The sequence below is a fragment of the Thamnophis elegans genome, chromosome 11 (assembly GCF_009769535.1).
Source record: "Thamnophis elegans isolate rThaEle1 chromosome 11, rThaEle1.pri, whole genome shotgun sequence".
NCBI lineage: Eukaryota > Metazoa > Chordata > Lepidosauria > Squamata > Colubridae > Thamnophis > Thamnophis elegans.
In genome coordinates this window covers 17,637,074-17,664,887 of record NC_045551.1, presented here as the reverse complement: position 1 = coordinate 17,664,887, position 27,814 = coordinate 17,637,074, and the positions used below count along the sequence as shown (strand labels likewise).

Sequence of the window (27,814 nt, the reverse complement as noted above, 5' to 3'; positions counted from 1 at the left end):
ATCCAAATCATATTGATTCTTGACCAGGATCTATGAGGGTTAGAATAGAACATATATTTACTTTCTTCTGGGTTAAGGGTTCTCCAAATGTCTATTAAATTTCCTCTACCATTTTGAAAAAGGGTTTTGGAAGAGTTTTCTTTTTAAAAAAAATTTTCTGGTCATTGGCATAATCCTTCTTAATATCTACAATTGCATTATAATCTCCAATTAAACATATATTCTCTTTTCTGATCTCTATGATCTTTTCATGGACTTTTCTATATAATTCCTTTTGATTCTTATCAGGTGCATATATAGCTGCAAGCAACAGACTTTTTTGATCTAAAATTATCTCAATTATCAGTACTCTTCCCTTTGTATATGCATATATTTGTTTTGCTTTTATTCCTTTCCCGCCACCCCTTTTTTCCCTTCTGCCAAAACCACATAGTTTCCCCAATTTGTTACATTGTAAATATTTTTCATCTTGCTTCTTAATGTGTATCTCCTGGAGGCACACAATTTCCATTTCCTGTTTCACTAATTTTGTGAATATTTGTTTCCTTTTGACTGGAGAATTAAGTCCATTAACATTTAGTGAAAACACTTTCAGTTCATTTTCCATTCTCTTACTGTTGTGCCAGCCGCAGTGTTCTATTAGACCTTGTATCTCTTTGTGTTTTTGTTCTTACTCCTTCTTCTTCTTGGTATTCTTTCTTTTCCTTACTTCTTTCCTCCTGGTCTTTTCCTTTCACAGCCTGTTGGTCTTCTCCTTGGGTCATCTGTTCTAATTCCTCCCTGCTGCTATGCTCTTTCTCTGATCCAACGAGTTGGTCATAAAGTTCTTGTTCTTGTCTAAGGTATCTACTTTATTTTTTTTATCCTGCTAGGATACCAACACTCCTTCCAGGGTTAACCATCAGAATAGTATATTTCATTTATTCAGCAAAGTTGGCAGAAATTGATAGCTCTTTCTTTGTTCTCGGACTCTTCTAGGAATTTGTTTCAATGTTATGATTTCTTTATCCTTATATCTCATCGGTTCCTCTCTTAATAATTTTGTAGATAATGTCTCAAACTTTCTTCCAGGCAAATCATATGTGAACTTCCCTCGGCAACCTATGATGTCTGGCGTAGTTCATATATACTCTATAGACTTCATCCAACTCATTTAAAATCTCTTGTTTATCCCATTGAAGGGATTCAGCTATCCACTCCACCATTACCATTACCAGGTCTTCTTCCTTAGTCTCAATTACATTTTTGAATCTTAGGTAAAATGAGGTCCATCTCTAAGTGTATCAACGAATCTTCTAAATCCTTATTCCACCCTATCATTCTCTGATCCACCAATTCTAATTTTCTTTCTCTTGTTCAGTTCTTGTTTCAATTGTTTTTATTCTTTGATTGTTTTTCGGGATCACTTCCTGTATTGAGCCCATTCTCTCATCCAGCTTCTGGATATCACTTTTCACTTCTCTTTTCTCTTTTCTCATCTCCACTTTTATCTCTCCATGATTTTTGCATATGTTTTCTTGGAGCGTCATCATGGTTTCCTGGATCATTAGTAAAGTGGATTGCATTGCTTGCATATTTGGTATGGTATTCAATTTTTCTGTTGTGGACATTCCTTAAATCAATCTCTGGTTGGATAAAGAGGCAATTCCCACCAATGGAGTTGGTGAAGTTTTCTTTCCTGTCTTCAAGGTGGTAGTTGGGTTCCACCACAATACCGCGAAGCCCTTATCTGCGGAGACATAAGCGCAAACCCTAATCCGTGCCGTCCGAATCGCTAAAGCAAATGCGACCTTACTGCGCTGACATAAGGGCGGAGGGCAAATCCGCGCCTTCCGAAGCACTCAGCACCCTAAACCTAACCCTAAACCTAACCCTAAACCTAACCCTAAACCTAATCCTAAAGCAAACCCCTAAACCTAATCCTAACCTTAATTTAAATTATTAAATTTTCTGCCGCCGTGCTGTTTTAAAGCGCGCTTTTGTAGCGCGGTGATGACGTCGCGGCTTTAGCGACACGGTTTTATCACCACTATTTTGACGAGCGCGGTTTTGTCGTGCCACGGGTAGTTGTGGTATTTGTCATCTCTTTTAGGATTCTATGCTGCTCTCCTAGAATTCTGTATATGTTCTCCCAGATTACCATCCAATATATTTACCTTAATAATGTTCCCTCAGGCTTTTCCTCCTTGCCCTCTTCCACTCCTCTATTAATATTCTAAGTTATCTATCTCTTCTATCCCACTGCTATATTTAAGTTATAGAATATATATTATATTAATTTCCACTAGTTTCTTTCTTTCTATATTTATATTCTTGATAGCCCCTGTTCCCCTTGAATCCTATTTCATTCTACCTTCACTATGTGTCTGTGTGCACACACAAACATTAAACCTAGAAGATAAGTGGGTTAAACCCAAAGGCTCTGTCAGATTTTCTTTTCCTTTATCCTACTGTCTTTAAGTATCAATTAACTCCTTAACATTAACTGCATAATTCTTTATTCCTGTCAGAAGCACCTTCAAAGTATAAATAGATAACATTCAGCATTGAGCAAATAAAATAGGTACTATATAAAATAAGTCATAAAAATATAGCAAATGTAGAAAGTATGTAAAATAAACATGGTTAAAACTAAATGCATGGTAAACAACTTGTACATTATTCTGAAATCCATAGTCTGTGTCTGAAAAAGACTGTATCACACATCCCAACCAATCTGTTCATTACAGAATGCTAAAAATAGGTTTCCCTGATCTTATCCAAGTAAATACACAAAAGGAATTTTCTATATTAAAAAATAGTGGGTGCAGCAACCAGATCCCTTCTTGCTGAGACTGTGGGAGCAAGCAATAATAGGCATTGTAAACATGTGAGCAGATGCTAAAAGCAGCTGCATCTTTCCAAGGACTGTGCAAGAAGAAAAGCATTTTGTTTGAGATATTTCTGATAGATGCTATATGCATATGTACCAGAAGCATCTATTTTCCTTTCAATGTGAAGCATTGCACATTTCTGCTAAATTTACTGTGGAGAAATAGAAGAAAATTTCAAATGGAAAATGAAATTATCTGATCTCCTCATTAACACCAATAAAGAAGGGCAAGTAGAGGATAAGAGCCGTTTTTGGAAGCACTTTTGGCTGCTTTTCTTTGGCCAAAAACATAAGTGTCAGACCCATAAAAGTGATACTGCCATTCAATTGGGAAGAGGGGGGGGGGGGTTGGAGTTGATTTATTAGCAGTGCCTGTGATAACTGATATTTTACAACTGGTTTCCTGGTGCCGAAGTGTCCCTGGAGATTCCCTCACTTTTTGGGGAATGTTTATGATGGCCATGTTCACTTTAATGTCTAATGGAAGATAGCCATGGGAATATATGTTTGTTTGGTTCTCAGGGCAGTTGGTATTAGAATATCTAAGATGTTTGATTAATTTTCAACATGATAACTGGACTGAACTTATACATTTTGCGGAAGTGGCATTCAATAATTCTGTACACTCAAGTACTGGTTTTACCCCTTAGAGTAGCAACAGGCCAGGAGTTCAGCCCCATGCCTGAACTACCCACAGAAGACTCCACTATCCCCTCACTTAAGCAGTGGATAGACACTTTACGAAACACATGGCCAGTAGTTAGATTACCTTTAGAGGAAGCCAGAGCAGCTTTTAAAATTCAAGCTGACAAGAAAAGACTGGAACCCAAACCTTTCCATGTTGGAGATAGAGTATACTTATCTACAAAATTTCTGAAGTCATTACAGCCATCAAAGAAATTAGGGCCAAATTTCATTGGACCTTTCCCTATCACTAGGGTCATCAATCCAGTAACAGTAGAACTCTCCTTCCAAAGACACTCAGGCAAGCCCACCCAGTATTTCACATTAATTTACTCAAACGAGAAGTAATCTCATCACTCAGACCACCTGCATCTACATCACTGGTTCCCATCATGATAGAAGGTGAACAAAACTTTGAAATCATGAAATCCTTCACTCTAGGATCCATAGGTGGAAAACCCAATACTTAGTTGCTTGGAAGCATCTATCCTCATTCCAAAATGAATGGGTAGCTAAACACCATGTTAGGGCCCTAACAAATTTCACTCCCAATACCCTGACAAACCTTGTTAAAATACTATGATGGAATTTTTGTTTCTATCTTTTCACAAGTAAATCTCTCCTTTTTCTAAGGAAGGCAGCATGTCAGATCCCTAAAAGTGATACTGCCATTCAACTGGGAGGAGTTGATTTATTAGTGGTGCCTGTGACAACTGATATTTTACAACTTGTTTCCTGGCGCCAAAGCACCTTGAGACCCCCTCACCTTTTGGGGAATGGCCATGTGGGACGGTTCACTTTAATGTTTAATAGAAGATAGCCATGGGAATGTATGTTTGTTTGGTTCTCAGGGCAGTTGGTAAAGGAAACATCTTCACACTTGTGTATTGGCTAAAATCTGCATTCTAACTAATGGAAGGGGTCTCTACTGCTTTAATTCTACTCACATTGCCTAAGGAGATTCAGACGTTGCTTTGAACTTAAGGGTTTCCTTTCTACTTAATAAAAACTTCCTTTTGAAATACTCCATTTCAAGAGTCTTCACTTTCTTAAGCTAGGAGAGGCAATCCTTACAATAAGTGCGATACAAGATGTCCTGAGAAAGAAAAAAAGAAAATAAGACCAAGGTAAGAAGTGGAACAAATCCTCTAAAGAAGATACAAATAAGATGGATGGATGAAATAATATATAGTTGGACCTGACATTAATTACCAAACATTTCATATCTGCCAGAGAGGATCTTTCATTTGCTTTGATTGGTCAGCAAAAAGGGGAATGTATTCCACTGGTAGAAAGCAGGTAAGTGCATAAGAACTTCTGGTGGATAACAAACCAGTCTACTAAGATTTAGAGTTCAAGTTCTCATCTAAATATGAAATTTGGGACAGCCACATTTTTTATCCCTCTAGGGAAGAAAGTAGGGTGGACATAGCTTTTGGAGCGCTCAACAGTAGAGATAGAGATGCAATAAATAAATAAATTGCAAGCATAGATCAAGAAGCCAAGAGGATATTCCAAACATTAGAAACTATGTGATTGGGCTTGATAAATAGACACTTCCAGCTTGAAAATAAATTAGTAGTTGTGATCAGCCTCTCCTTCCCCCCCCCCACCCTTCTCTCCCTCAGGGTTGCCCCACAGAAGCTCTCCTCTCCCCCTTCTTTACTTCAGCCTGGCCCCATTGATACTCTCCTATCCCCTTCTCTCCCTCAGGCTTGCCCCACTGAGACCTCTCCTATTTTATCCCCTTGTCTCTCTCAGTCTAACTCCTTAGCATCGGAGTATTTTTCAGGTGGGGAGAGGGAGTAGAATGTCTAAACTCCCAGCCCGGAAGCGGGATGAGTCATGCACTGGCCACACCTACACCCAAGTGGCAGTTGGAACAGAGTTCTTTTCAGGTAGGGAGGGGGAATAGAATACCTAACTCCTTAGCATCAAAGTGTGTTAATAATAATATAAGAAATACTAATGATCTAATGGTAATTTCAAAAAATCTTTTCTTAGCGAGCACCTAGAAACCAAGAGGAACATACATGGCAAGTTTGTAGTTTGTAGGCTTTATGGTTCTGGAGATTTTGTGATGATGCGTGAGTGGTATTGGGCTTTTATATATATAGATTATTGGGTAGCTAATCAATTAAAAAGGGATGTGGTGGCTCAGTAGCTAAGATGCTGAGTTTGTTGATTAGCAAGGTCAGCAGTTTGGCACTTCAAAACTCTAGCGCCCTGTAACAGAGTGAGCTCTTGTTACTTGTCCCAGCTTCTGTCAACCTAGCAGTTCGAAAGCATATAAAAATGCAAGTGGAAAAATAGGAAAAATAAAATTTGATGGGAAGGTAACAGCATTCCATGCGCCTTTGGCATTTACTCATGCAGGCCACATAACCACAGAATCATCTTCGGACAGCGCTGGCTCTTCAGCTTTGAAATGGAGATGAGCACCGCCCCCTAGAGTCGGGAACAACTAGCACATATGTGCAAGGGGAACCTTTACCTATACCTCTTAATCAATTAAAGGTGGTCCCAGATATTATAGAAGCAACTAGAGATTTAATATGGAGGGATATGGAGTTGAAATAATTAAGGAAAATATGTGATCTTATAGAAACATTGGTTTAAAAAAAATATTAAAAATGGCTAGGATGATTCAAAATCCCTTCTTAAAAAATTTGATAGAACTATGGAATAAATGGAGATACTGCCAGGAATTTCTCCTTTAACACTGGTGGTAGAAATGGAGAAATTCCCTAAGATTGGATTGAAAGAATGGATCAGTAAAATAAAAGAAAATCAGATATGTACATGGGAAGACTGGAAGAACAAGATAAAGAATATAACACAACTAAAGAACGTTTTAGCAGATATTAAATTAAATTGGTTGAATTTAATACAATTAGAGAAATGGATAAAAGTGGAAGAAAGATTCAAGAAGAAAGATAAGCAGTTAAAAAATTGAAATGATTATAAAAGAATGTGAGATGAATGAAGAATATATATGGGAAAATATATAGAATATTAACTGAATTAGAAGAGCAGGCAAAAGGTTTAAAATTAATTTGGGAATCAGATTTAGGAGAAATAAATGATAATGATTGAAAAATATTTGGAATAGAAGAATATATAAGAACATGTCAGTTAGAGTTAAGGAAAATGGATATAAAGTGATATGGAGGTGGTACCTAACACAACATAAATTAAATCAAATAGATGATAAATATAAAAATATTTGTTGGAGGTGCAAGAAAGAGGTTGGAACATATAAATGTATGTGGTGGGATTGTGAAAGTGCACAAAAAATATGAGATATGGCGTTTAGAGAAATTAGAGTACTTTTGAATGTAAATTTAGACATGTCACTAAAATTTCATTGCTGTTGCTGGTGGAAAAACAGGATATAAATGAATCAAAAAATGAATTGATTGGAAATTTGATAATGGCAGCTAGATTAGTGATAGCTAAACATTGGGAGGAAATTGGGATATTCAAAGAAATGAGTTGTATAATGAAATTTGGAGTATGGCAACAAATGATAAATTAACAACGGAAATTAAATTTTAAAAAGGGATGATCAAAGCAAACAATTATAATGAAATATGGGGATTTATAAAATCAGTGTTGGTGCAAGGCAAAGGGAATAAACCTACTCAAAAATATGTGATGTTTTGGAGGGGAAAAGGGCACAAATGGAATACATTGTATATCTTTTAGTTGTTAAAGATGAAGAAATATAAGGGGGAAGTGTCTCTGGGGGGTGGGATGCACTGTAATATTAGCTTTTTCTTTTTTCTTTCACTTTTTTGGATTTAATGTATATGTACTATGTTTGTATTATTTGCATTTAAAAAATAAAAAAAATATTAAAAAAGAAGCCAAGAGGATATAAAATTTTAGGTGATTAACTAGTTATAGGTTAATTATGAAAAACAGCACACATACATAATTTGCATTTTGGTTAGTAAGATGTTTCATTTGCTTAATAGTATAAACCTTTTAGAACCATTAAGAGGAATGATTCAGAATTGCCAGAAAATATGAACTTAGGTTTTCATTAAACCTCCAATAAAGAAAGAAGAAGCGTAACAGAGCAGACAAACAATCATATTAAAAAGCATACAGGTTACCACCACATACCATTATTCACATGAATGGGGAAATGTCCTGTGAAAGAAAAAAAAAACCAATTAGACTATCAGGGATTTTTTTTTAAGGGAAAAGGAAAAACAACTATTATTTTTCAAGTCAGTCACACAAGATGGTATGCTCAAGTGCATATTAATATATTCTGCAGTACTGATAGCTTACTTCTGCCTCAAAGCTAAAATTAATTAATTTCCAGGCAAATACAATATGGCAGAAAATCAAACTGTATTGAGTTTAATTTTTTCTTCAGTTTCATATTCCCATATTTTTTTGTTTCATCTAACTCTCTGTTGGAAAGAAACATTTTTAATTACCCAGTAAGATCTGCCCAAAATATATTAGATTTAAAAAGCTTTGTCACTAAAAACTAAAAAAGAACCCTTATTATTTTATTTTTCTGGTTAATTCTACAGCTTCTAAGAAATAGGTAGATAAATCACTAAACGCAAATTACTGCATAGTTTTATACCCGAGGAAAAAGAACAGCAACACAGACAATTATAGCTTTCTGAATTTCCTATTAGTTACATTACCTTCTTCCATGTTCTGAATAACCTGGGAGCCACTGCCAGATGACGTCAGCATCCTGAACAGGATAGGATGGGCCTTGCTTAATGAAAAACATCTGCATCAAAAGAAAAATACAGAATTATCAATAATACTAACGTAGCATTGGACTCCTTTAATCCTAGATTCAAGTCAATACATTGAATGGTACTATCTTCTTCTATTTTAATGTCCTCCAGAAATGTTGGGATTACAGCCCCAAAATTCTTATCCAGAGTCACCCTTGGAATACCTTAAACTGGCAATGTGCAAAATAAATTGCCATAAAACAGATATAAATTGTGTCTGCTTGCTACTTTGAGTTATTTATAAAAATAATAAAGGTGATATATCAATTTTAAAAAATCATATACAATGGTGTAACAGTTTCAAAAGGGTGATCATCATCACACTTATGCAGAATCCCATAACCTATTTAATCTACATCCACATATAATCATATGAGCAAAGAATTTGCTTCCCAGTGATTGAGGGGGAAAATATTTCAAAAGCTATCCAGAAAAGAATAATTATCAAACATATCAAAATCATTTTTTTCACTTGCACATGGAGAAAGAAATGAGATGAGACAGCATACTGCACAGGACTGTATCTCCCTAGCTTCATAGGACACATGCTTGGAATTCACAAGAATCTTTGCACAAAGAGGCTGTTTCCAGAGTACTCCTAGGAACCTGTACGCTACTCTTTCCAGAATTATAAATAAGCCTTCTCTGAGATTTCATCTGACACCAGACTTCATTCCAGTATTTGAGATTGTTAGCACAAAGCAATTGACATAGCTGAATAGGGTATAAGCTTTGACTATTATTTCCACTTAGCTATATGCCATTTTGTAGCTTTTCCCCACTATTGGATTAAATCTTAGCCTATCTTCCTTGAGTTGGCCAAAAATATTGCCATTCAAATTTTGTCCAAATTATTTCCTCCATTCTGGGCCTGGCTTTGTGCTAAACATTGTTATCCTCATTAGTTAGTGTGCTTATACACTTCTCCATTTGCCTCTCTTTCTCTCTGGTGTTGTCATCCATCTTTTCTATCAGCCTTGTAGCTTGAGAAAAATATGTAAAACTCAGGATTCTCTAACAAGGAAAACTAGAGCTGGTTTTTATTTACTCTGATACCATATCAGTCCTTAAACAAATCCATTTCTGCCTTCTATTTCTCTCTCCTCTTCCTAATCTTACTTTTGAAGATCATAGTATGTGATATTTTTTTAAAGTCTTCAGTTCAAAGTTGAAATTTGCTAGATTGCAACAAAGAAAACCCCATTAAAATTTACAAAGATGCTTGGGCATTTTTTAAATATTTCTCTAAGCCTGTCCCTACATTAATCACTTTGTAATATCATCATTTTTAGAATGTAGTATATTGGACAATTATGCTTTATGATCCCTGGTGACACAACAAGATATTTTATTTATTTATATATATATATATATATATATATATATATATATATATATATATATATATATATATATATATATATATATACACATACATACATACATACATACATACATACATACATACATACACACACACACACAGAGAGAGAGAGAGAGAGAGGTGGAGAGAGAGAGAGAGAAAGTATAATCCAGAGAAGACCAATAACCAGAAGGAAAATAACAGTGATGGGGTTGAGCAATGACCAAAAGCATTGGGGTATGGTCAATCTTCTAAATACATCTGACATGTCAACACCAAAGGCTGGTCACTTGATACCCTTAAAAGAGCTAACAAATTTTAACACACTCTGTTGTCTACAAAAGAATTCTTGTCTAAGGTTTCAGGAAGGTAGGGTAAGGTAAGAGAGAAGAAGAGAAGAATGATTATAGCAAGCTGGTTCCATATTGGGTTGAGATCTGATTAAGGCTATTTCTCTGTGGTCAAAGCTGGAGATTGGATTATAGGATGTGAAATTAAACTACAAAGGACCTATATCTTGTCTGAAATACATCACGCCTATTTTCTACCCAGGAGCTTGCAGTTCTACTTCTTTGACCATGTCCCAATGTACAATAAAAGGAAAATTTGCAACTTCAATTTCCAAATTTGGAAAAACATTTCTAAATATCTCAGAACACACTAAAACCTTAAGTAACAAACCGTGCTAATCCAAAATAAGCCAACTATACTGTAGTTTAACATAAACCCTGATAAACACAATACAATAAGGCTTTACTGTTTGGTATTGTCTTAGCCTTGGTGGGTTGTAAGGCATAGTTTACAAAATTATATCGGATTTCACAAAGACTATAAAACCCCCTACAACTGAAGGAAGCAAGATTGGGAGAGACGATATTACTGAGTACGATCCTCATGTACGGAAGGGGCTGCTGCAATAAATTTTAACTCTCCAGAATACAGTAAATCTGTATTCTGTGCTGCGCTTATGGGTGGGCGAAAAGAAAGCGCAGATCCAGAACAGCAACGTTCAAATGTAGTTTTTCTCCACCCAGTATTTTTTTTCTTACATTGCGTAAATCGAAGGGCTCTAGGCCCACGCAGCGGGGTGTGTGTGTGTGTTGGTGTTTGCCATTAGGAAACGATTCGTTTTGCGATTCGATTGTACAAAGAAAACCACCGCCTTAGATCGCCTACAGTATTTGCCTAACCTAACGGAAGCGTATTCCGCTCCCGCCTTGTCACTCTTTTTTTTTTCATTCCGGGAACAACCTAGCTTGTTGCAAAGGCAGGATCGGGGAAAGTGCCGAAGGTGCTATAAATCACTTACCTGCGCGACAGCATTTTGCTCCAGAGATCGCTAAAATACCCGGCTTTGGCGAAACCCCTGCTTTGGCCCTTTCTGCTGGAGCCGCACTGTATCACGAGTGCCGCCTGTCAACAACCACGCCTGGAACAGGAACTTGGCTCTCCCGGCTAGACTGGCTCAGTCTTTCCCATTCTTCAACAGGGCTTCGTGCTCTTCCTTCCTAACAGATATATTGAGGCGCCACTTTGCTTAAAGGGAGTTGCGCTCGGTTCTTACTTGAATTTAGAACTCAGCTCTTGAATTCATTGATCAACTGCCTAATAATCTTTAATCGTGGGAAATCACTACTTGGAGGAGGGGGGGGATAGGTCTTTTCCATGGATCGTGCTTCAGATATACAAGCCTTGGGGGGAGCTGTCGTCTTTGATTACTGGGTTCGGTTTCCTTTTTGCCGAACATTAGTCTTAAAAACTCATATTTCTCTCTCTGCCATGTACTGGAGAAACCACTAAGTAGGTAAAGTGAAGCTAGAAATAAGCTAGAGAGAGAAGGAAAAAAACACTTCTATGAAACTTAAGAGCAATGTAAGCAATCTAAGACAAAGAGTAGAAAAGAAAGAGATTGGAGGAGCAGGAGTCAGTTTTTATGTTTCATTCCCAAACGTGGGAGCTATTGGAAGATCAGAGAAAGAAAGTCTCAGAAAGATTCAAGAATGAACTGAGACACATTTGAGGGGAATCTACAACACTGACAGGAGCACCGAAAGATGAGTCCGACACTCACCATTCCAGCATTGAGCAAGTCAAGAAGAATTTCAAGTGCTGGCAAATGACCAAGCAGTGCCCCAAGAGAAGACCTTCTACCAGGGCCTTGGAGAGAATTATAAAGGATAGGGGTTAAAATTGGTTCTTCATGAATAGGGACCATGAGTGAAAGTTGTCATAGCAAGAGTAAGGAGAAAAAGTCCAAAAAGAAACTGAGAGGAGCTAATGGCAACGATGACTTTAACTGATCCTCAAGTGAGTCTAACTGTAAGGATTGCCTCTCCTCCTAACTTAAGAAGACTCTTGAAATGAAGTATTTCAAAATGAAGGTTTTATTAAGCAGAAGTGACAGCAATGGATTCAAAACAGAATAAACATACATTCCCTGGCTATCTTCTGTTGGCTATCAAAGTAACAGAACCCACATGGCCATCCCTCCTATACATTCCCCAAGAGGTGAGAAGATCTCAGGGCACTTTGGCACCAGTATACAAGTTATAAAATACTAGTTCTTATAGGCAATACTAATGAATTGAATCCAAGCTCCTCCCCCCCCTTCTCCCAAATGAATGGCAGTATCACTTTTAGGGATCTGACACTAACACTTGAAATCAGGTGACAACAACCAATAGGGTGGATATAGACATAGTGATCTACATCTGACAGGACTTTTGCTGCTCAAGGGTATCAATAGTTGTATTAAAATATTTAATAGGTGCTACCATATCACAGCTATATGGTAGTTTATATAAAATTGCTGTGTAAGTGTTTCAACCTTCTGATCAGTCCTGTCAGAAGTAGCACCATTAATAATACAAATTAAGGTTAGATAAATTAATTAAAATTAAGACTGTAACCCTTGTTTGGACTGATAGTTGCCCACCTAGGTTTGAGCTCCAATGTTGTTTGTTCTGATATTTCTGAGTCATGGTCTGATTTCAGACTGTTTGATTGGCTGGGTGTTGTCGCTGGGCTATAGTTAAGTACTGTCTGTGTGATGCAGATTAGGATTAGAGTTGTTATCTGGGTGCTTCTGAGTCATGGTCTGGTTTCAGCTTGTTTGATAATTTGAGTGGCTGGCTGTTGTTAGTGAGATGTGGTCCGATTTCTTGTGAGTTGATGGGTTATAATTTTGTTGCTGTGTAGTGGGGCGCCTGTTTGTTTATTTTAAATACTACCTTTGGGATAGTAGTTGATGCAGTTCTTTCATTCGCAGTGATTGGTAGACTGGGTTAATGTCAATGTGTCTTTTATTGACTTATTTGTGAAAAGCCAGGCTTCAAGGAATTCTCTTTCTCTCTTTGATTTCAACTGGGTAACAGTGGTCCCGGTTAAATCAGATTTGTGACCTTCTGAATCTTCATGGACTGACATGAGGGATAATGGGTCATGTCTTTTGATAGCCAGGAAGTGTTCATAGTTATGTTGATAGCTTTCTTCCTGTTTGTCCAACATAGTTCTTTTCGCAGTTGCTGCACTGGATTTGGTATAGGATGCCTGATCTTTGTTTTGTTTTTGTCTGCCCTTTCAGTTTTGATAGGGTTTGTCTGAGAGTTGAAGTTGGTTTGTGGTCTACTACAAGGTCATGATGGTGTAGTCTTGCTGTCATTTCTGAGACATTCTGTATGTAGGGGATTGTGATTCATCTAGTCATTGTTATTCCTGTTGTAGTAATTGTATTGCTTTGAGGGTTGGTATTGTTTGCATGTAGGCATCTCTGGATGAGGTTTTGTGGGTATTTGTTTCTCTCGAAGACTTTCTATAGGTGTTTTTGTTCTGCTGATCTGGCCTCCATGGTGTTACAATAGGATTCTGCTCTCCCAAACAATGTTCTGATGCAGCTTTGCTAATGTCATTTTGGGTGGTTGCTGTGCAAGCTGAGGGTTTGATCTGTATGTGTTGCCTTCCTGTACATAGATGTTAGAAGTTGGCCACTGGTGTTTCAAGGTCTTCCAGAAATGGTAATTTGTTGTCATTCTCGGTTTCTATTATAAATTAGATATCCGTGAAGATGTTGTTGATTATTTGGTAGGTTTGATTGACCTGATTGCACTTGATTATCACAAAAGTGTCAGCAATGTAGTGTACCCATTGCTTGGGATTTATCTGTGAAAGTACAATTTATTCCATCTTTTGCATGATAACTTCTGAGACTAGGCCAGATATAGGAGATCCCATAGGCCAGCGATGGCAAAACTTTTTTGGCTCGCGTGCCATAAGTGGGAGTGCAGGGGGGTTGTGTGCGGGCGTGCTGCACCCGAAATGCAATGCGCGACCCCCAGTGCGCATACGCGCACTACAGGCGCGACCCCCATTTTTGCATGCTTTTTTCATCCTCCCAGGCTCCAGAGGCTTTATAGGAGCCTTGGGAGGGAGAAAACAGCCTCCCCCCCCAGAAGCCCTCTGGAGGCTTCAGGGACTTTCAGGAGGCTTCCCTGAAGCCTCTAAAGCAGTCAAAATGACCCTCCAAGCAAACCAGAAGTGACTTCCGGTTTGCTCGGAGGATCGTTTTGAGCATTCCGAAGGCTTCAGGGACCTTCAGGAGGCTTCCCTGAAGCCTCAGGAGCAGTCAAAACGACCCTCTGTGAGAAGGAAGAGCCAATGTCGTGACAACACAACATGCAGTCTCGACAGTCAGAGACCGCCATTGACACTTTTGCCACTGGACAGTCCAATTGGACCTAAACCATCCCATAGAGATGGTGAACAGGAAGACAAAGCCTTGCTGGTCTCAAGGACATTGCAAAGTCCCTGATTGACCCAAGGGAAGCACTTCAAGCCAGCGGCAAACAGGTAGCCCCCAGGCTGACGAAGTCGGAGATGGCTCCAGAAGGAAGGAAGTGAAAGTGAGTCCATCAGGTGAGGTTTGTTTTTTTTCTATTCTGAGAAAGATTGCCCAAAGAAACTTTTTAAAAGATAAATTAGTCATACACACATATATACATACATACACATACATACATACACACACACACACACACACACACACACACACATATATATATATATATATATATATATATATATACACATATACACACACACACACACACACACACACACACACAAAAGAGGCTTGGAAGGCTAGAGTGGCAGTGGCTATTAGACTCATTTTTTCTTTCTTTTTTTCTCCTTCAATTTTTTTGGGGAAAAATGGATCAATATGCAGATGAGGAAACCTTAAAATTTCAGAATATCCTGGCTGGAATTCAAAATATTTTGGAAGGATTTGGGAGATTTGAGAAGAAGTTGGATAGACTATTGTTTCTCACAGCAAAAGATGATGGGGTTGGACCCCCCAAAATTAAAGAAGAGAATGAAAATATAGAAGACAAAGACAAGACAATAGATGAACTTATTAATGGAGCAAATATGGGTGAAAGTGGAAAGAAGGGAAGATGGAAAAGTGAATTTGACAATTTGGAGCTTTATCCCAGATTTCAAGATACAGGAGGAAAAAAAAAGAAATTATACCTTTATAGCAAGATCTAGAGTTAAGAAGAGAAACCTTTTCAGAAATAAGTCTGACAACTAAAGACAAGCTAATGTTAATAACAATTCAAGGGCAATGAGACTATTTGAGAGATCTTTTAAGCAATAAAGTGCAGAGAGAAGTTTATAAAAACTTTATAAAGGAGCTGAAAAGAGAATTGACACAACTACTAGCAAGAGAGATAAGACTGTTTTGCCACTGGAAGGATACAGGTTCATAATGAAAGTTGATGATAAAAAGTTAGTTAATTTTTGGTGATTAATAAGTAGGAATTTCAGTATTTTGTAGATTGTTTCAGATTGTTATTAAATGTTTATTCGTTAACATATAATTAAATACAACAATAATGAAATGATAACCTCAATTAGTATAAGTAACTTGGTTATAAATTGTAAATTGGGACTTGGCAAAAAGACCTATAAATTTTATTAATAAATTTTTGTTTAGATCTTGTTATAAAGGTATAATTTCTTTGGGTCTGATGAGAGGAGATGTGATATAAATAGTAAATAATTTTTCATTAACCACAATAATAAGGAAATGTTAATGGATATTTTTGGTGATTAATAAGTAGGAATGTTAGTATTTTGTCGATTGTTTTAGACTGTTATTAAATGTTCATTCATTAACATATAATTTACTATGATAATAATAATGAAAGGATAACCTTTATTAGTAAAAATAACTTGGATATAAATTTTAAATTGGGACTTAGGGAAAAAAATCTATAAATTTTATTAATAAATTCTTGTTTAGATCTTGCTATAAAGGTATAATTTCTTTTGGGCCTGATGAGAGGAGAGGTGATATAAATGGTAAATAATTTTTAGTTAACTACAATAATAACAAGGAAATGTTAATGGATAATGTTTAATGATATATATGTGTGTGTTGTATTAGTAAAAGCCAATTGGATATAAGCTTTAAATTGTGAGTTGGAGGAAAAAGGGGGGGGGGAATGCTTAGAAACCTCTTAACTGATTTTATTTCAGAATATGTTATAAAGGTGTAATGTTATTGGAGGTTTATTGAAATTGCGAATGAATGCCAATAGGTGGTTGTGTCTTTAAATACAAATGATTTCAGATAAAAGCATGTTTAAATAATTGTAATTAAATGAGAATTGTGGTACATAGATAGTAAAATACATAAAGATTTTTGATTTAAAATGTACAATTCAATATGAATGAAGTATATGTAATGATTGTGGAAGAAATGCACGAAATATATTTGTAACCAATCAACACGCTTTCTACAAGATGTAATGAAGGATGATTCTTTTTGTGTTTTTGTTTAATTAAAACAATAAAACTTAAAAAAAAAAAACACTGACCCTCCGAGCAAACCAGAAGTCACTTCCAGTTTGCTTGGAGGGTCGTTTTAAGTGCTCCGAAGGCTTCAGGGACCTTCAGGAGGCTTCCCTGAAGCTTCCAGAGTAGTCAAAATGACCCTCTGAGCAAACAGGAAGTCTGTTCCTGAACTTCCGGTTTGCCCTTAGGGCCGTTTTTTTGCACTCCAGAGGTTTCAGGGAAGCTCATGAAGCCTCCGGAGGGCCTCCTGGGCGCACGGAAGGCTCTTTTCGCCCTCCCCAGGCTCCTATAAAGCCTCTGGAACCTGGGGAGGGCAAAAAATGGCTTTAAAAAAGGGTGAACTCAGCTTGCCAGCGGGTGCATGCACACTGGCCAGCTGACAGGGCAGCGCCTCATGTGCCCTGACAAATGGCTCTGCGTGCCACCTGTGATACGCGTGCCATAGGTTCGCCATCACTGCCATAGGCAATCACTTCAGCTGTTCATAGATCTCTCCATCCAATTTGAAGTAGGTGGTCAAGCATAGTTGGAGGAGTTCTTCACTCACACTCTGTTGTGAGTGGTTCTCTTGGTGGCTGTGCGTTGTCCAATCGTTCTTTGAGTAGGTCAATAGCTAGTTTCAGATTACCAATGTGAATAATGCAGTAACATTGAATGCTATCACTGTTTTTTGTCAATGTGTAGGTGCTTGAGCTTGTCCAGGAATTGTGTGGCATTGTTTATGGAGTATTGGGAATCACCAATTAGGCACTTTAGGTGTTTCCACATATCTTTTGCAAGGTTGTGAGTGGATGTGCCAGGGACTGAGACCATTTATCTGAGTGGGTTTTCTTTGTGCACTTTTGGAAGTCAATAGAACTGAGTTATGTTTGAGTTGGTTGCTTTCATTCTCTGATATTCTTCTTTCGTGATTTGGCTTGATTCTTGCAACTTTTTAAGGGTTTTTTGTTGGTCAGCTTCACAGTTGGGTTGGTGTTAATGTGCCTACAGGTGGATACCTCCTGAGGGAGTTATTTGACCTTTTGTATGTAGTCAGCCTTGTCTAGTAAGACTGTCATTCAACCTTTGTCAGCTGGTAGGATGACAGTATTGTAATCAGTTTTGGGGACTTCATTGCCTGTTGTTCCTGTTTTGTAAAGATGCTGGAATTTTGTTTATAAGTATAAGTATAATCTTTATTGTCATTGTACTTAAATACAACAAAATTGGTTTTAACCTCACTGGTGCAAAATTATAACAGAAACGAAAAAAGAAAGACAAAGAAAAAAAACCTAGCGTGTGCATGGAGCGATTGTAGTTGTATTTAAAAGTCTCACAGCCCAAGGATAGAAACTATCTTTAAACCACTTTGTTAGGCTGGCTATACTTTGATGTCTTCTGCCTGATGGTAGAAGTGCAAAGAGACACTGACCAGGGTATGAATAATCTCTGAGTATCTTCCTTATTCTGCTAAAGCAGCGAGATCTGGCCATGTCATCCAGTGGTGTCAAAGAGCAACCAATGGTTTGTGCCGAATTAATCACTCTCTGTAGTACCTTCCTGTCCGCAGCTGTTAAATCAGCATTACCATACTGTAATACAATATGTGAGGACACTTTCTATGGTGGACGGATAGAAAGAGGTCATCAGCCGTTGTTCCACCTGATTTTTTCACAGGATTCTAAGGAAATGAAGTCTCTGTTGGGCCTTTCCAATCACCAGAGACGGGTTGTTTTTCCAGGTGAGATCTTGACTAATAAGCACTCTCAAGAATTTAAAAGAGGAAACCCTCTCCACACAGCCCCCCTCGATATACTGTGGGGCAGGTTCCTCTCTGTGCTTCCGGAATTCTAGCACCAACTCCTTTGTCTTACTTGTATTTAGATGTAAGTTGTTTCATGTGGATACCGTCTGGACTTCTTCCCTGTATGCTGATATGTTTATGTCTCAGCATTGGGACAACGGTCTGATGTATTTGTTGTTGGACTTCTTCACTGTGGTATTTCATTTTAAGGCATTTTCTAGGTTTGCTAAGAATTCTGTGTTTGATGCATCTTTGTGGTTGAAGTTGAGTTCCTTTATCAGGACTTATTGTTCCTCATGTTTCAGTTATTGGTTGGATAGGTTTTTGATCCAGGTTTGTTCATTGTTGAGGGAGTTGTTAGCTTTTAGTCTGGATAACTTGCTTTGCAGGGCAATGTGCTTCTTTTCTTTTGTATTTGTTGTTGTGTCTTCGATTGCTGCGTTTTAACTTTGCATAAGTTGTGGTATTGTTGTATAAGAGCTTTTCTCAGTGAAACATTTTATATATCTGTTGAGATGGTTGTGAGCATCTGTTATCATCAGTCAGGTCATGTATTTAACATTCTGTCCTGCTATTGCTATTAGCAATATTCAATTAGATTTTTTTTAAAGTTGCTATTGCTGGATGATTGATTGGAAGTCTGTAGTTAATGCTTTGAGGAAGTATATTTTGTCATAGGGATTTGTGAAGGAAGAATAGTTGCTAGCATATGGAAGCTGCTTTGCAGGTGAAGGTCTCCCAGGGACGAGTGGCATTAAGTGTTGGATTCCCAAAGGTGGTTGAAATGTGTTTAAATATTAATAGCTTGGGTTTGTAGGCTGTTGGTTTGAGCTCCAAGCTTGACAATTTGGTTGCAAATGTTTGAAGAGACATCATCAGTATGTTTTGAATTGTGCTCGTCTGTCAGAATACAGATCTTTAAATATATTTTTATGAGATGCAAATTAGTCTGAATGTTGTTTGTTCGGATATTTCTGAGTCATGGTCTGATTTTGGACTGTTTGATTGACTGGCTGCTGTTGCCTGGCTGCAGTTACCGTATTTTTTCCCTTAAAAAAAAGAGGCTGAAAATCTGGGTGCGCCTTATATACTGAATACGTTTTTTGCCTCCCCAAACCCCGCCCCCCTTCATCAAAATGGCTGTGCATAGCTTGTAGGAGGCTTTCAGAGAGCTCCTGGGGGCTGGGGAGGACAGAAATAAGCAAAAAACGGACCACTTTTTGCTCAATTTTGCCCCCCCCCCCCCAGCCACCAGGAACACTTTACAAGCCTCCTAAGGGTTATTCATGCCCTTTAAAAAAACAAACGGGCCCATTTTTGCGAAAAACAGGCCATTTTTGGGAGGTTTGCAGAGTGCAAAACCTTTTTTTTAAAAAAAATTGCCTCTTCAAAACCTTGATGCGTCTTATACTCCGAAAAATATGGTAAATGTTGTCTGTGTGATGCCAATTAGGATTAGAGTTGTTATCTGAGTGCTTCTGAATTATGGATATGACCATGCACCATGTTCAAAACATGACTCAGAAGCACCTAGATAACAAATTTATCGTAATCTGGCATATGGGATGATGGGTTAATTTGCAAACCTTTTCTACAATAGTTTACAAACTGCTATGACAGCCTCTACGCTGAGCATCAGTTTTGATTATTTCCCTGATCCATGCCACATTTTGATGCTGCGTTCGCAGTTGTCCTAACTCTGAGGACCTTTTGAAAGAACATTTGCTACAGAATTGAAAGGGTCTGTTTGAAAGAGGATTAGAGTAGAATGGTTTGTCGTAAAGATAAGCAGTCTGGTTTCCCTCTAAATGTTTTGGACTAACCCACATTTTCAAACTGCTTGGAACTGATCACAACTGAACTCCAAAGCATCTACATAGCCTAGGGGCCCGTCCTCACGCTTAAATATCTCCATACGGAAAATGAGCTGCTCCATGAGGTGGCACTCTCCGCGCAGCCCAAAGTCTGCCTGAGTCATTGTTTAGGAATCCTCAAGACATCATTTCCTAGAAAGATGAGGTAATCAGTAGGAAGATGAAATGGGGGTGGGGGGAAGAGAGGATGCGTCTAGTGGCGTTTCTGATTGGCCGAGAGGATTGTGCTGGAGTATAAATAAGGGCCGCTATCTAGCCAGTAAGTGCTACCAGCGTTCTTTTCGTGGCTTTTGCTTTGCTCTCGGTGCCCGAGGGAATGCTGGCTGCTTGACTGTGCCTGTGCCGCCAACGCCGCGCCCGGGACGCGAATGAAGAAACTGCTTCTATTGCTCTTCAATTATCGGGGACTCGCGAGAGGCGGGGGGCGCAAGGGGAAACGACGCCGAAAATGGCCTCCTTCCATATCCGAGCCGCGCGGCCTGAGGATTGCGCTGATATTCTGCGCCTCATAAAGGTATACCTCGCTTCGTGTCGGCCTGAGAACCTCGCCCGGCCGCCGCACGCAGCTCCGTCTGCTGGGAAAAATCTTAAGTGAATCCCAGTACCGGCCGGTTTTCCTCTTTTTGTTCTTATCAGAACAATTGTTTTTTGCATAATATAAAATGTGGGGGAGACATCGGGGGAAGAGGGTGGGAAAGTGAAGGGTTAGTCCAGGAACCAGAAAGGCGATTCGATGCTCCACACGGGTTCGGCTACTTTTATCAACAGCCTTCCAGAGGCCATATGACTATCGGGAGACATGGGCAAGGTCGATAGCAAAACCCATTATTTATTTATTAAATTTTGTATGCCGCCCACTCTCAAAAGAGACTCAGGGCGATTAGACTATAGAGTAACATTAATACCCAGGGTCCTGACTATCATTTTTTCTGGCTACTCTTTATATACAATTTCTCCTTTAAGAAAACAAAGAGGTTTCCTGTCATTTAAAAAAAATCAGCATTTTGGTTGTGCCACATATTTTCATGTGCTGAACTCCACAAAAGCGTCACCTTGGCCTTTAATGTGTTACAAAATTAAGTAGCGATTAATTCTAGATAATGTGCATTGTAATTATGTTCTATTTAATTTCCCTCCAACGTTTGCTGTTCTTTTTTCTCCTATTCAAACTAGGAACTAGATATATTGTATCATAATGTTCCCTTTTTGATTATGTAGATTATAACAAAAACTTAGGCAATTATAGATGTGTTTGTTTAAGATAAGACCAAATATGTTTTTATTGCAATAAAGTAACAGCTAAATATTGAACAAACAACCTCCACCTAAAGTTTTACTTTTGCCCCAAAGGGCTATACTACACCACTTGTTTAATTTTCTTGTTGTTTTTTTTAAAGTTAAATCTAGCATTTCACTCAGGGACAAAGGTAAAAGTCCTGGGGTGGGGGTGGAGATTGTTTTGTTTACCCTGAAACAACCTTTCTTCCTTTTGGACACAGATCTTTGCCCTCTGAGTTGGCAAAGAATTCCTTCCTCTTTGGAGGAGGAGGAGTCTTTATGATCACTAATCTCTAAAATTATAAAATAGTGGATTAAAAACATAACTTTCCAAATAAAAATAAATGAACTTGTGGCTCTTTATGTCTAATGGAATAGAAAGTTAGCCATAACATTTTGTTTTGACAGGAGCTTGCTAAATACGAAGATATGGAAGATCAAGTAGTACTGACTGAAAAAGGTAATGGTATACTTTAAAATAAATCTGGTTAATTTACAAGAGAGATTGGGAAATTGTAGTTAAAACATTCATATGTTCTCATTTTGCAGAACTTCTTGAGGATGGTTTTGGAGAACATCCTTTCTACCACTGCCTTGTTGCAGAAATGCCAAAAGAACACTGGACACCTGAAGGTGAAACTTAAGCATTGTAATTTTATAAAACAAAGTTTAAACATCTTTAATAGGATTATACATAACTATTCCAATGTTATTACTTAAAACATGAAAATATATCTTGGATTCAGACATTGTCTTCCATGAATGGAAGGGTTTTTTTTAATCTAATTGATCAATTCTGCTGGCAGGGAGTGGGAGGAGACACTTTTAGTGATTCCTTCCCTCCCATCCGCATAAATATTTACTCTGGAGAATCTGAGGATCATCCAGAATATCATAATAGCTGACAGTGGAGGGAGGTCTAGAGGGGAGGGTTAGAGAATCATCTCCTGTTCCCTGCTAGCTGGATTCTACTGAGCATTTCATTTAAGGAATGCTCATTGGCAAGAGCAAATTCTGAATCCAATTTGGTGTCTTTTGTTTTTGCTTTAAAAAAAAATGTTTAGTTATCCTTAAGACTATGGAGAACCAGGTATCCAGGTATAACAGTAGAAGAAGAAAAAGTGTAATTCCACTTCATTTCATGGTTATTCTTGTTTGACCCTAACTTATCGCAATGCAATTCTGTTAAATCACGTTTTCTTTAATTTGTCCCAATCTTCAGGTTACAGTCTCTAGCTTCGCCATGTACATGGCCCTTCCGTGTACATGGATGGGCGGGGAGGTAACTAAAAGATCCGTTACACAATAAAGTAGATGATCATGATATATGAGGTAAGGTCTCCAGGGACAAATACTATTCCCAAACATTTACCTCAAGTAAGAAGAAAGTATAAAAACACTCGGTAGATCAGAAATCATATATGTAATTTCTGTTTTTAGAAATCTATAAAGCATATTAGAATATAAAATGAAATTGGAGTCAGTAATGTCTTATACAGATGGAACTGGAAAAGGTCAAAAATTGGAAAGTGAACACTTGCTCCTTTTTAAAAGTGGTAGTGAAAAACACTGGTAAAAATTAACATGGCTGCTGCAATTCATCTGAAGATTCAGCTGCTTTTAATAATGTTTAGATGTCACAGATGAAACAAATGCTGTCGCCTCCTTTAAAACACCTTTGCATTGTAAACAAACCTTCAGAATTTATAGAAGATAAATATCAAGGACTTTGATTTGGGAAAAGTCCTGATGTATAAATGTAAGAACAATCAATTACCACAGCATTCTGATCTGCCGTTGTGAATTTGTTGAAGTTTGTATTGCTCCAACATGGTATAAACAGGATATGGAAAAAGTATTTTTAACCAAAAAAATCTAATTTTAATGACAAACTGACACAACTGGCCGAATATTTCAGCTGTACAGTTACTGGGCATGTGCAAGTTCAGTTAACTACATCTTATTAATATGACATTTTATTTGACCAGTTTTTAATGATAGGGATCTGTACTCTAACTGCTGCTGCTTATTGCATCTGTTGAATTTTAAATGTTTACTTTTGCAGCATAACATTAATTTTGCATGATTACAAAATCTATTTTGACAAATGCATGTAAAATTTGAAATACACTGTTCTTTTTTAATGATGTTCTACCTATGTAAAATAAAAATAACTTTCATTGCAGGTTATGGTATAGTGGGATTTGCCATGTATTATTTCACTTACGATCCATGGATTGGAAAATTGCTGTATCTTGAAGATTTCTTTGTGATGAATGAATTCAGAGGTATCTTTAGATATTAAACATTAATATTTTAGAATCATGTTATAAGCCGTATACAAATCTGATTTATAAAATTAAAATTCTATCTTTAGGCTCGGGTATTGGTTCAGAAATTCTGAGGAATTTGAGTCAGGTAAGTAGATGATTATGACTTTCATGTATGGGGGGGGGGAAAGTAACATCAATTAAAGTTATCTTCAGTACAAATGGAAAGTTCATCTGATAAATTATTATATTCATATTTTGTTTTACTTATTGATGAATATCTAATGGATTCTCTTAGAACAATTTTCAAAGATCTTGCGTTTTCAGGAAATAATTTTAGAAGATACATACAGTATAAATACTAATAATGTAATTCCCTTTTGGGTCTAATCAGAGTTATATAAAACATAGAAATTAGAAATAGTAAGCCGACAAATATAAAAGGCACAAAATAAGAAAAACATACTTAAAATTATTTTACCCCAAACCATTTAATTACTTCTCCATATTTTCCAAGCTTGTAAACCATGCTTGCTTCCACACATGTATATATAATTTCATATATTACTTTTTGTTCAGTTATTTAAAAGTAATTTAATGATAAATGTATTGCACATTTTAAAGGCTCATTTTGATTAGGATTATTTCATAGAAAGAAGCACTTGTATAAAAACATTTTTTGCTCATGCCAAGATAATTAACTACAGTATGCTGTATTCAAAATATATTTATACTTTGAAGTGTGATACTCTTTCCTCATCAAGAAAAGTATTACATGATCTTAATTCAATCTACGTTTGAGCTCTTCATGGTAGCACGCTGAATCATAGTTCTAAAACCTGTTCAAAAATTATTTTTAAATACAATTGAAGCAGTAAAGGATTCTTAGTCCAATAAAGCCAATATTATTGAAATGCTATTATTAAATTTATTAATATTAAATGCTATATTAAGTTCTCACTTAACTATGGCAATTGGGAATAGAATTTCCATTGCTGAGTGAAACAGCTGTAAAATAATACACCACATGACTATGCTGCTTAGTAATAGAAATTCTGGTCCTAATTGTCATTTTTCAGCAAATCATAGAATGTTATTAACCAGGGATATCACTTGGTTGCCATTTGCCTGCTTCCCCATTTATTTTGCTTGTAGGAAGCCAACAAAGAGTTATTACATTTTACAATCATATAACTGTGGGGTGCTGTGACATTGTAATTATGAACTAGGTGCCAAGCCCTGATCATAATCATGTGGCTAGGGACATTGCGCCAGCTGTAAGTACAAGGACCAGTCTTAACTACCACTTGTTCAGCACTGTCTTTAAGTTTGAACAGTCGCTGAACAAGTGGTCATTAAATGAAGAACACCTGTATGTTAAATGTATGTATTGCAGTGTTCATCTCCTTTTTTGGTTACTTTATACTGTTATGAAGGTTTTAAAAAAATATTATTGAGGTTAACCTATAAAATACTTGGGTTGCAAAGCAATAAAAAAATACATTTGGATTTTTTTTGTCTCTGAACTTAAATTCTTGAGGAATTCCTAATGCAATTCAGATGAGCACACAAGGAATATTTAAAATTGGCATTAATTTTAATATATATTTATATATAGATTTAAATATTTATAGGTACCATGTCTTAGACCACAAATGTGCCATCACTTTTACCTATGTTCATGTTCTGTTTTTCTTTCTCCAGATTGCTGTCAAATGCCGTTGTAGCAGTATGCACTTCTTGGTAGCAGAATGGAATGAACCTTCCATTACATTTTACAAAAGACGGGGAGCTTCTGATCTATCATCTGAAGAAGGATGGAGACTCTTCAAAATAGATAAAGAGTATTTGATGAAGATGGCGACTAAAGAATGAGTTTTGTCAACACAATAACCCAAATACAAATTAAATGTGTAGTTTCTCAATTTGCTATCCCTGTATTTTCTTTTCTTTTAATAATGAAATAGTTAATAAGTATCTTAAACCTAAAGCTCTAATACTAATGGTGTAGATTACTGTGTTGTAGACTTCTGAGATTCAATGTAGCAACAGTTCACTGTCAGTACATCTGTGATCCTAAAATTTCTATTATGTGTAACTTCATTGTAAGTATCCTTCAAATGTGTACAGTGTACACTCTGGTATGTTTTTTTGTGTTTTCAATTATTTACATTTATGGGAAATAAATGTTTTCATATTAGTGATGACAAATGCTTGTGTCAACTTTTATTTACTGGCCTTCTCTAATCATTTATATCAATTACAGTTCTGTCTTTTAACAATCTCATATCGCATATTAACCTCACTTCAAAAGAAATCTGTTCCAGCAGAGGAGTTTCAGTTTTATTTTCACAGCAGCAAGCAGCTTTACTACAGAACAATTGAACTAAGCCATGCCCAGGCTCCTTCCTGTCTCTTTCTTGCTCATACAGCAAATATCGTTTGAGTTTCCAAACACCCCTCAACACTCATACACTGACAGGACACTAGCCAGATGAATACCAATGGATGCTAGTAGGCAGAGGAAGATTTTTTTCCTCTTTATTTTTTCCTCAGTTCAGTCAAATCTGTTCCTTCTACGGTAACACCAGTTAAAGGGAAAAAAACAAAAGACGCAGAAAAAGATCTACAGATACGATTAGAAAAAAACAAATAAGGGAAGCTGCACACAAGTATTGTCAAATTCATCCCCAAGTCAGTAGACAGGCTGTAAAAAAGTATACATCTAATAACCCTACGTTGTTCAGTCACAAATGAGATCAATGCCTTGGACTAATAAGTATTTGTCTTGTTTTAAATATGAACCTCAGATTGATTAATCCAGGGACAAGGTTGTTGATCTCGGACCCCGGTTACCCTGCGCCTGGTGCCGTGCTCTAAAGTGGCAGGATGAGAGTCCCAGCATGTGTTGCAGTGGCGGTAAAGTCCATCTCCCTCCCCATCAGCTCTACCATGAACTTACACGGCCTTCTCATCCACCAGCATTCAATGGCAAAGCACTTTCTGTTATCTGGAAGTACAACAGATGCTTCCAAATGATATCTTTTGGAGCCGGAAAGGTGAAGGAGGGAAATTTTATGCCAACATTCAAAGTGCAGGGGCAGGTCTACCACAGGATAGGGAGTATCATGGCGGGGCCTCAGCAGCAGCCTTCATTTCTCCAGATAGGCTTTGTTGGTGATGATGACAATGAGAAGGATATCCATTGTGGAATCCACCCAGGTGTTAATCCACAACTGGTTAGCCAACTGCAGAAGTTGCTGCGTGAACACAACAAGTATATTCTGGAACTTAAGGCTGCTGTTGATTCTGTTCCTTAGGGCCACAAGGACTTCAAGTGATGATTAAGGAAACTTTCTGGAGAGCACCGAGGTTGTTTCAATGACCCCACAACTACAGAAGTGGCTGTTCTCATTATTGGCCAGGATTTTGGGAAGAGAGATCATTCTCCACAGCAGAGACAATAGTTGTTACGAATCAGTGAAACACACTGTTAATCTCACTTTTTTTTCTTCACTTTCTCTATAACATTTTTATTTGGCCGGCAGGTTTCACTGGTGATCTATTTCTCTTCTACCCCTCTTCTTTAACTTCTTTTAACATAAGTCAAATCTTTTTTTTTTTAGGGGTTCCAGAGCCCGAGTTTTATATTCCAAAAAAAAAGTTTTAGTTCTATAAAATCCAATTAATATTATCATTAGAATAACCAGTCCAAATTTCCTCTTTTTAACACTTATTTCTCTCAAATAGTTCAAATAATTCAAATTCCTTATCCAGATCTATTTCAGCTTTGTGCTTATTCACCACTATTCTCAGGGAGTGGAAGATAGACAAATCCACACCCTTCTTTTATAGTCCCAACGGTCACTCAAGTCAGTTTTAAATGGGGCAAATTCCTCAACAGAAGTTTGAAAAGTTTCACCCAGTCGCTACCCTGTTCCTCCTCAATCTTCATCTATTCTTCTCTGGCTGGGCTGGCACGCAATGGCCATCTTTTTCTTCCTGCTAGATTGAGAGCTTTCCTCCGGATCAAACAAGGAGTTTATTTGCCCAGATTCGC

At 37.3% G+C, this 27,814-nt stretch overlaps 2 protein-coding genes across 4 annotated transcripts in view; one reads left to right on the top strand and one right to left on the bottom strand.

Annotated features, from left to right (window-relative positions):
* Positions 1-11,142, bottom strand: part of ACOT9 (acyl-CoA thioesterase 9) — a 49,724-nt gene extending 38,582 nt beyond the window's left edge. Inside the window, exons 1-4 of one of the 3 annotated variants that reach the window (XM_032226295.1) lie at positions 8,230-8,288; positions 7,688-7,714; positions 4,504-4,652; positions 616-1,729 (exon numbers count right to left, since the gene is read on the bottom strand). In XM_032226295.1, the coding sequence (XP_032082186.1) occupies position 616 (1 nt within the window). In that variant the 5' untranslated portion in view covers positions 617-1,729; positions 4,504-4,652; positions 7,688-7,714; positions 8,230-8,288. Of the gene's footprint in view, positions 1-615; positions 1,730-4,503; positions 4,653-7,687; positions 7,715-8,229; positions 8,322-11,003 lie in introns of those variants that run through there. The other 2 variants (XM_032226293.1, XM_032226296.1) reach the window with 2 other exon arrangements.
* Positions 11,143-19,902: 8,760 nt separating this feature from the next.
* Positions 19,903-25,965, top strand: SAT1 (spermidine/spermine N1-acetyltransferase 1). The gene is made up of 6 exons (XM_032226432.1): positions 19,903-20,720; positions 21,893-21,944; positions 22,034-22,117; positions 23,671-23,772; positions 23,862-23,902; positions 25,459-25,965. Exons 1-6 carry the CDS (start codon positions 20,655-20,657, stop codon positions 25,627-25,629), a joined length of 516 nt encoding a protein of 171 aa, XP_032082323.1. The 5' UTR covers positions 19,903-20,654; the 3' UTR covers positions 25,630-25,965.
* Positions 25,966-27,814: the final 1,849 nt, after the last annotated feature.